Source organism: Bison bison, unplaced genomic scaffold, assembly GCF_000754665.1.
Source record: "Bison bison bison isolate TAMUID 2011002044 unplaced genomic scaffold, Bison_UMD1.0 scf7180017864236, whole genome shotgun sequence".
Taxonomy (NCBI): domain Eukaryota; kingdom Metazoa; phylum Chordata; class Mammalia; order Artiodactyla; family Bovidae; genus Bison; species Bison bison.
In genome coordinates, this window is record NW_011494808.1 from 406,623 (window position 1) to 417,373 (window position 10,751).

Below are 10,751 nucleotides of genomic sequence, written 5' to 3' on the forward strand. Positions count from 1 at the left end.
TCATGTATGGATGTGAGAGTTGGACTGTGAAGAAGGTTGAGTGCCGAAGAATTGATGCTTTTGAACTGTGGCGTTGGAGAAGACTCTTGAGAGGCCCTTGGACTGCAAGGAGATCCAACCAGTCCATTCTAAAGGAGATCAGCCCTGGGATTTCTTTGGAAGGAATGATGCTAAAGTTGAAACTCCAGTACTTTGGCCACCTCATATGAAGAGTTGACTCATTGGAAAAGACTCTGATGCTGGGAGGGATTGGGGGCAAGAGGAGAAGGGGATGACAGAGGATGAGATGGCTGGATGGCATCACTGACTCGATGGACGTGAGTCTCAGTGAACTCCGGGAGTTGGTGATGGACAGGGAGGCCTGGCGTGCTGCAATTCATGGGGTCACAAAGAGTCAGACACGACTGAGCGACTGATCTGATCTGATCTGTGCATGATGCTTGTACACAGCACCACCAAGGGAACCTGCAAACTGTTGCAGAGAAGCCAATTCTGACTCCATGTTGGAACTGTTTCTGTGACTTGCTTTTCATTGCTTTTGTTACTATAATTGAATGGCCTGCCTCAGAGAATCCTGCCCCTCTGACTGACTGTAAACTGGAGTGCCTTTGTTCAGAACCACGTGCTGTAGATGGCAGGAAGGAAGAAATTAACACACCCTCTGCCTGAGACTTGGCATTCTAGGAGGTGTTTCCAAGATTCAAGGTCTTTTTACTTTGCTACCTCACCTCCCCCCATCTCTGATCTATAAAAGAATCTGGCATCCAGACCCCAATAACACGGTTATTTTGAAGTGCTAGCCTGCCATCTTCTCGGTCAGCTGGCTCCCCAAATAAAGTCTCTTCCTTGCCTCAGTCCCTCATCTCGTGGATTCATTGGCCTCTCCTGTGGTGAGCAGAGTGGCCTTGGACCACCAGTCCCCCCTGACTTTCACCTCACATGAGGAACCAGCTTGCCCTCCTCAGAGAGTGAGCAAGGGAACCTGTTGCTTGTTTTCACTCCCTCCTGCTGCAGCGCCAGTCTCAACAAAGCCTTGCCTGAATTCCTTGTCTGGCCACTTAACAATTTCTACTGACTAAAGAGTCCAAGGACCCTAGATTTCTCAAGGATTCCAAACATCAGGAAGCCTCTGAAGACCAGGATAGAGAGAAACTAAAGCATTAACAGAGTGCTTTCTTCATCACTACTTTTCTTTTTTTGTTGTTTTTATTTATTTAAAATATTAATTTATTTATTTTAATTGGAGGTTAATTACTTTACAATCACTACTTTTCAATTCATATCTACTTTATTTGCTCTCATTCTTTTTTTAAAAAAGATTGTTAGTGAAGTATAGTTAATTTGTAATGATGTATAAGACAAAAAGATTCAAATATATTATATATATATACACATATATACATATATATATATACTGAAATGATATACTATGTATATCTTTATATATCAGTGTATATAATGATTAAAGAATCTGAATGGCCCATATGGGTTTAGGTGAAAGCATCTAGAACATGAATTCTGGAACAAGGGCAGAGCTACATTTTATAACTGTAAGCATTTAAATGGAGGTGGCAGAGTGGGAATCCAACAGTAATTCCCGGAAAAAAAGAAATCAGAAGTAAAAACCTTCACAGATATTTGACAAGAATTATTAAAATGAGAAAAAATTAGTTTGTAAGTTTATTCATCCTAGGCTCTTTACCAAAACCACACCTTTTGCTTTTTTATATGAAACAACACACCAATCTCCCTTCATCAGTGATATAAGGAAAATCAAGCTTCCTTGGTAACTCAGATGGTAAAGAATCTACCTGCAATGCAGGATTGGGTTCGATCCTTGGGTTGGGAAGCCTCCCTGGAGGAGGGAATGGCAACACACTCCAGTGTTCTTGCCTGGAGAATCCCATGGACAGAGGAGCTTGCTGGGTTATAGCCTATGGGGTTGCAAAGAGTCAGACATGACTGAGCAACTAAGCACATAAGGGAAATACAAGTGAGCACTGAAAGAAAAGCAACGTCCAACAAAAGGAAATTGAAAAACAAATCAAAGGCAAAATTTAAAAGCTAGCTTCTAATAAACTAGCATTGATGGACAAGAACAGTCTTAAATTCAAGAAAAATTAATAAGCTTTCCAAGCAGACCATTTGGAGAAGGAAAAAAAAAGATAATATGAAACTAAAATACACGACGTGTGAATGCTATGTCCCTTCAGCTGTGTTCAGCTCTTTGACTCTACAGACTATAGTCCACTGGTCTCCTTTTTCCATGAGATTTTGAAATTTTGAAAGCAACGTTACTTGAGTGGGCTGCCATGCCTTCCTCCAGGGGACAGTCCCAACTCAGGAATCAAATCCACATCTCTTCTGTCTCCTGCATTGGCAGACAGTTAATATTAAGGAATCGAATAAATGTATCCAAGAAAACTTGCTTACTGTAAACATAATTAAAGGTTTAGCCAATAAAGAAAGATGCTGGCAGAATGCATGTCAAAAATAAAGATTTGATCATAGTTATAGAATATGATATAGAGCACAGAGAAATAAGATGCAGGATGAGAGCATAAATTCCCCATGGAAGAAAATAAGGTATATGGGCTGAAAATTAAAAAGAAAACATTAAGGGACTTTGGATATTTCAGGGAGTATTAATGTAATATACAGACATATACACAGAAACTCACACCCACCTATACAAAGAAAACATACTGGAAAACTTAAAATAGACTGTATCAAATTACAAAAATTTATAGAAAAGAAATATGACTCACAAATTCAACACATTGCCAAAATGTTATTCAATTATGAGAACAAAAAGACATCCACAGATCTGTATTAGGGACGCATGCTATTTGCATATTCCTTCTGAAGAAAATAATCTAACTAGAAAATATTCTAACTAAATAATACCTGAGTCAGCAGAAAACTGCAATTAAAAAATGTTTCAAAAAAGAAGGAAAATGCAAATAGAGCTGATAAAGAAACTGAAAGTAGTGGATTTACATTTTGAATGGAAAGACAATTTTAAAAAATATAGGATGTTTTGGTATCACTTTAGGATCTGAGAGACACAAGAGAAGAACATGAGAACCTATAAGAAAAAATATGAATATGAGGATTATTTGAAAATTCTTTTTTATAGCAATAAATCCCCAAAACATAGGAGGAAACATCAGTATTCAACATGCTATTTTCACAACCACAGAAAAGATTAAGTGGTAATAGCCAGAGAAAACAAAACTTCTCACAAGTTGATGATGGAGCAAAAAGTAGAAAAACAGAAAGATAAAGCCATACATAGAATATAAATAACTCAAAACTAATGAATAAAAGACAATACTTTGGCCACCTGATGCGAAGAGCTGACTCTGGAAAGACCAGAGTTTGGTTATATGCATTTGGTTGAATATACGCATTTGGTTGAAAAGACCCTGATGCTGGGAAAGATTGAAGGTGGAAGAAGAAGATGACAGAAGATGAGATGGTTGGATGGCATCACCAACTCAATGGACATGAGTTTAGAGAAACTCCGGGAGTTGGTGATGGACAGGGAGGCCTGGTGTGCTGCGGTCTATGGGATCGCAAAGAGTCAGACACGACTGAGTGACTGACCTGAATTGGACTGAATGAATGAATAGAAACTAATTACCTTAAAATCTTATGGGAAGCAAGTCAATGAGAACTGTACATTTTGACTGGGAAAGACACTACATGTTATTAACAACCAGGGAATGGCATATTAAAGCAACAATAAAATAGTATTTGTTATCCACTAATTAACAAAAATGAGTGAATATATGCATTTGGTTGAGAATGTAGAAAACAAATATCCTTTAATTTATTGTCATAAAAATTAGTTATAAAGGTTTTGAAGAAAAAAAAAAACTGGCAGTATATAACACTTAAGAATTTTCTTATTTATAATGCAATAGCTACACTGAGGCCTGGGAAGTCATGTCCAGGGATGTCAACTAGAAAGCTTTCTTGTTGTAAATAAGGGAGGATAAATAATTTATGAGATATATTAATTTGATGGCAACATATGCATTAAAACCCACTTTGCACACATCAATATGAATGAATCTCAACAAATGATATTATGCATAATGTTCCATTATGAACAACCACAACCACATACGGTAAAACAAAATGTACCTACTGCTTACACTTTTGGGTCATGTGCCAGTAGCCATGACAACTCTGCTAACTGGCCAGGCTTGCTCAGTGGTACAGGATTCAGCTGAATATTGGCTGATGTAGGGAATGGCAACCCACAGTACTCTTGCCTGGAAAATCCTATGGATGGGGGAGCCTGGTAGGCTGCAGTCCATGGAGTCGCTAAGAGTCGGACACAACTGAGTGACTTCACTTTCACTTTTCACTTTCATGCATTGGAGAAGGAAATGGCAACCCACTCCAGTGTTCTTGCCTGGAGATCCCAGGGACAGGGGAGCCTGGTGGGCTGCCGTCTATGGGGTCGTGCAGAGTTGGACACGGCTGAAGTGACTTAACAGCAGCAGGCATAAATAGAACACTTTGGCTATGATCCGCATGTCTTTAATCTTTCAGCAAGCTTAGCCAAAACATATTCTCATGGGGATGACAGATAAAGATGGAGAGCAGAAAACCATGAGAACCTTTTTAGGCCTCTGTTGAAATCAATTCATCCAACATGACTTTGGCAAAAGTAAGTGTGCAGTAGTGCTCAGTCACTCACTTATGTCTGACACTGAAACCCCATGAACTGTAACCCACCAGGCTCCTCTGTCCATGCTATTTTCCAGGCAAGAATACTGGAGTGGGTTGCCATTGCTTCCTCCAGCGTATCTTCCCCACTCAGGAACTGAACGTGAGTCTCTTGCATTTCCTGCTTTGGCAGGAGGATTCTTTACCACTGAGCCACCTGGGAAGGCCCCATCAAAATAAGTGACATAGTCTTAAACTGGGCTGGTAATTTGCCAGACCCCCAAGGTAAAATCCCCTTCATGGATTATAGCCTTGCTTTGGCAGAGAGGGCTTGTGTCACTACATGAAGCTATAAGCCATGCATCCGAGATGGATGGGTCACAGTGAAGAGTTCTGGCAAAATGTAGTACACTGGAGAAGGAAACGGCAATCTACTCCAGTATTCTTACCTGGAAAACCCCACAGACCATATGAAAAAAGCAAAAAGATATGACACTGGAAGATGAGCCCCTCAGGTTGAAGGTATACAATATGCTACTCAGGAAGAGTGAAGGGCAATTAATAATGTGGCTCAGACGTTAAAGCATCTGCCTGAAATGCGGGAGACTCAGGTTCAATCCCTGGGTTGGGAAGATCCCCTGGAGAAGGAAATGGCAACCTGCTCCAGTACTCTTGCCTGGAAAATCCCATGGACGGAGGAGGCTGGTAGGCTACAGTCATTGGGGTCGCAAAGAGTCGGTCACAACTGAGCGACTGCACTTTTGCACAGTAAGAAAGAAGCAGTTTGGCCAAAGCAGGAATAAAGCTAATCTGTGGATGTGTCTGGTGATGAAAGTCCAATACTGTAAAGAACAATATTGGATAGGAACCTGGGATGTTAGGTCCATGAATCAAGGTAAACTGGAAATGGTCAAGCAAGAGATGGTAAGATTGAACATCAACATCTTAGGAATCAGTGAACTAAAATGGATGGGAAAGGGTGTATTTAATTCAGATGACAATTATATCCACTCTTTTGGGCAAGAATCCCTTAGAAGAAACGGAGTAGCCCTCATAGTCAACAAAGGAGTTCAAAATGCAGTAATTGGGTCAATCTCAAAAATGACAGAATGATCTCAGTTCGTTTCTAAGGCAAACCATTCAACATCACAGTAACCCAAGTCTATGCCCCAATGGCTGATGTTAAAGACAGTGAAGTTGACTAGTTCTATGAAGACCTAAGATACCTTCTAGAACTAAGATCAAAAAAAGATGCCCTTTTCATCATAGGGGATTAGAAGGCAAAAGAAGGAAGTCAAGAGAAACCTGGAATAAGAGACAAGTTTGGCCTCAAAGTACAAAATGAAAGCAGGCAAAGGCTAACAGAGTCTTGTCAAGAGAAGACACTGGTCATAGCAAACACTCTTTCCAAACAATCCAATGGACCAGTCTACACATGGTCATCAACAGATGGTCAATACTGAAATCAGATTGATTATGTTCTTTGTTGCCAAAGATGGAGAAGCTGTATACAATCAGTAAAACCAAAGCCTGGAGCTGACTGTGGCTCCTTATTGCAAAATTCAGGCTAAAGTTGAAGACAGCAAGGAAAGCCACTAGGCCATTCAGGTAAGATCTAAATCAAATCCCTTATGATTATACAGTAGAGGTGACAAATAATTCAAGGGATTAGACCTGGTGGAAGAATGCCTGAAGAACTATGGACGGAAGTTTGTAACACTGTACAGGAGGCAATGCCAAAACCATCCCAAAGAAGAAGAAATGCAAGAAGGCAAAGTGGTTGTCTGAGGATGTGCTAAAAATAGCTGGGGAAAGAAGAGAAGTGAAAGGCTAGGGAGAAAGGGAAAGAAATACTCAACTGAATGCAGAGTTCCAGAGAATAGCAAAGAGAGATGAGAAAGACTTCTTGAGCAATGAACAAAACAAAACAAAACAAACAAACAAACAAAAAACAGAGAAAAATAATAGAAAGGGAAAGACTAAAGATCTCTTCAAGAAAACTGGAGATAAGGGAATATTTCAAGTAAAGATGGGCCTGATAAAGGACGGAAACACTGAAGATCTAACTGAAGCAAAAAATATTAAGAAGAGATGGCAAGAGTATGCAAAGGAACTATACCAGAAAGGTTTTAATGACCTAAAAAACCACCATGGTGTGGTCACTCACCTAGGGCCAGACATGCTGAAATGTGAAATCAAGTAGGCCTTAGGAAGCACTGTTATGAACAAAGTTAATGGAGGTAAAAGAATTCCAGCTGAATTATTCAAAATTCTAAAAGACGATGCTGTTAGAGTGCTGCACTCAGTAAATCAGCAAATTTGGAAAACCCAGCAGTGGCCACAGGAGTGGAAAATGTCAGTTTTTATTCCAACCTCAAAAAAGGGCAGTGCCAAAGAATGCTCAAACGACCTTACTATTGTGCTAATTTTACATGCCAGCAAGGTTATGCTCAAAATCCTTCAAGTTAGACTTCAGAAGTACATGAACCATGTAATTCCAGATGTACAAGCTGGGTTTAAAAGAAGTAGAGAAGACAGATCAAATTTCCAACATTCGTTGGATCATGAAGAAAGCAAGGGAGAAACAGAAAAACATCGACTTCTCCTTCATTGACTATGCTAGAGCCTTTGACTATGGATCACAATAAATTGTGGAAAATTCTCAAAGAAATGCTTGTACTAGAACACCTTACCTATTTTCTGGGAAATATATATGTGGGTCAAGAAGCAACAGTAGGAATCAGACATGGAACAACTGCCTGGCGCAAATAGGGAAAGGAGTAAGAGACTGTATATTGTCACCCTGCATATTAAACTTACAAGCAGAGTACATCATGTGGAATGATGGGCTGGATGAAGCACAAGCTGGAATGAAGATTGCTGGAGAAATATCCACAACCTGAGATGTGCAGATGATGCCATTCTAATGGCAGAAATTGAAGAGGAACTAAAGAACCTCCTGATGAGGGTGAAAGAGGAGAGTGAAAAAGCTGGCTTAAAATTCAACAGTCAAAAAACTAAGATCATAGCTTCTGGTCCCCTCACTTCATAGCAAATAGATGTGGAAAAAGCAAAAGCAGTGACAGATTTTATTTTCTTGGTCTCCATAATCACTGAAGGCAGTAACTGCAGACGTGACATTAAAAGACACTTGCTTCTTCGAAGTAAAGCTACAACAAACATAGACAGTGTACGAGAAAGCAGAGATACCATTTCACCAACAAAGGTCCGTATAGTCAAAGTCATGGTTTTTCCAGTAGTCACGTACAGATTTGAAAATAGGCCCATAAGAAGGCTGAGGAACTGATGCCTTTGAATTGTGGTTCTGGAGAAGACACTTGAGAGTCCTGTGGACTGCAAAGAGATCAAGCCAGTTTATCCTAAAGGCAATCAAACATGAATAGTCAGTGGAAGGACTGATGCTGAAGCTGAAGCTCCAATACTTTGGCCAGCTGATGTGAAGAATCTGCTCATTGGAAAGACACTGATGCAGGGAAAGATTGAAGGCAAAAGGAGATGAGCGTGATGGAATATGAGATGGTTAGATAAATGGAGGACAGGAGAGCCTGGCATGCTGCAGTCCACGAGGTACCAAAGAGTCAAACATGACTCAGCAACATGAAAATTGCTAGAAATGCACTTGGAAAATGGTACTTGCTCAGTAAATGTCAGTTACTGTTGTTCTTGTCATTATTATTATTATTATTATTATTATGACTATTTTTAGCATTCATCCTTCTTGATCCAGAAGTCCATTAATTTATATCAAGTCTGTTATGTAACAAAATCTGTATGATATAAAAATACATGGATGAGGATGCTTCTTGTCAGAGTCTATAGTGACAATCCCTGGAAATAACCTCATTACCCATCAATACTATATGCCATGCATTCTCACTACTAAAAATGAGAGAAAACATACATACAGAGAAAGAAAATATATGCTGTTATTGAATAAGACACTTGCAGAAGACAATTTGCATTTGAGCAAAGAAATCCTTTTTCGGGTAGGTTTCTGTATGTTTTATTTCAGATAAAGATGAAATTTAGATTAGAAAATCATGGAGTGATACACACAGGTAATTGATGTTGGCTTCCTCACAGAATGAAAGCAGAAATCTGAAGACATTAAAAGTATACACTATAGCAAAATGAGACAAACTGAGAGTGTAACATCAAACAAAATGCATAAAGTCACATAATTATGTTAAATGACATGAAACAAAGAAACTGAATTATGGGCAGATAACATCAGTTCATTTACAATTGTAATGTAATTAAATGTAAGGAGTTACATAAAATGATGTTCATGTATTTCACATGCTCTAATATTTATATCATTATAGTTGAATCTGAATATTAGACTTAAGATCTAATGATAATGACTCAAAAGTCTAATCTGACATGAATTAACAAGAAGACTTAACATGTTAAATAAAATACTCATGCCTTTGAATGTTTAGGCTTTAATGTAGACTCAGTTATAGGAAGCCATTCCAAACTTAAGAAACTAAAAACAACTCTATGAAAGAAAGAATGTCCACTTACTGTTTTTCAAGTGGGAGAGTGTATGTTTTCTTGTCAATTTGGATGGAATAGGCGACCTATAGCAAAGGATTCAGAGAAAAAGTAATTATTAGATATTTCAAATCTCTGAAAGTCAAAAGTCCTAATTTTAAAAAATATGTACTCTAATATAAACAGGGATGATATTATGTATCAAAATTATATATACTGGAGAAGGAAATGACAACCAACTCCAGTATTCTTGTCTGTGCAATCACATGGACAGAGGAACCTGGCAGGCTACAGTCCATGGAGTCTCAAAACAGTCAGAAATGTCTAAGAGACTAAAAACAACAAAAACAAACTATATATCTTCACTTCTACAGAGATATACCATGACAGTTTTCTTCAATCTTGGAACATATGACAGAATTAATCATAATCCAAGTTACATAAAATCTAGGATTATAAATCTACTGCAAAAGTAAGAGCATTAAAGTCTCAAACAAATTTTTACTTAAAATGGTTGCATTTAGAAATGTTGAGTAAAATTTGAAGAAATTTGAGTTTTCTGATCTTTCCTTACTTTGCAGTTTCCAGAGAAAATAAAAGGAAAATTAAAGAATACAAAGCAAGTTCTTTTCTAAGATAAAATAAAATTCAACTAAAATCTGATGTTCACCTAAAGGCACCATTCAGAAAGCTAAAAGGCAGTTCTTCTACTAAAGGATGATATCTGGAATTCATATTCTATTGGCCAGTTCACATTTGTGTGAGTCTCACTTCTAACAGTGCATCTCTTCCTTCTCATTTTCCTTAGTCTATCTCACCAAATGTTCTGTTTTACCTTATCAGAAATCAACTTTTGACATTGGGAATCTGAGCTACTTCAGTTTATGTATTTTTTCATTAATTCTACCTCTTTATTTAAGGAGAAAGTTTTAAGAATTTTAAGGTTATAGTTATTTTTCTATTTTTAAATTTCCAACCATTTATTGTCACCTATTTATTTGTGGATAGGAGTATATATTATGGTATTATATGAACTTCAGAGCATGACTTAAGTTTTTCTTTGCAATTTTTCATTCTCATTCATTGTTTATTATTTAATATTGATTACAGTTTATGATCTCTCCATCAACCCATGAACCATGTACAATTATATTTTTAAATTTTCAAATACACTTCTGAGTTTTTTTGTTAAGTTTTAACCTAACTGTACTGTTCCCAGATAATGAGTGCTGTACTATCCCTATAGGTTTTTCATTTATTTATGTATTTTCTTTGCTGTGATATTTCATTAAATGACATCATATATTCTTGAAAAGTATAAGTATTGTTCTTCAGAACCATTATTTACAATGGAGACAGAGCATACATGCAGCTTGGTTAGAAAAGTTCTTGGGGAGAGAGGTGGGGGTGTGCTCAGGATGGGGAACACGTGTACACCCGTGGCAGATTCATGTCGATGTATGGCAAAACTGACACAATATTGTAAAGAGATTAGCCTCCAATTAAAATAAATAAACATATTAAAAAATTTTTTTTAAGTTCTGTTTCTG

At 37.8% G+C, this 10,751-nt stretch overlaps 1 protein-coding gene across 1 annotated transcript in view; it reads right to left on the reverse strand.

The window, feature by feature from the left end:
- The window catches only part of LOC104993209 (disintegrin and metalloproteinase domain-containing protein 18-like), a 114,751-nt gene that overhangs the window by 97,467 nt on the left and 6,533 nt on the right, over window positions 1-10,751 (reverse strand). The window contains exon 3 of the mRNA XM_010846351.1: window positions 9,232-9,287. Coding sequence (XP_010844653.1) covers window positions 9,232-9,287 — 56 coding nt within the window. The remainder of the gene's footprint in view (window positions 1-9,231; window positions 9,288-10,751) is intronic.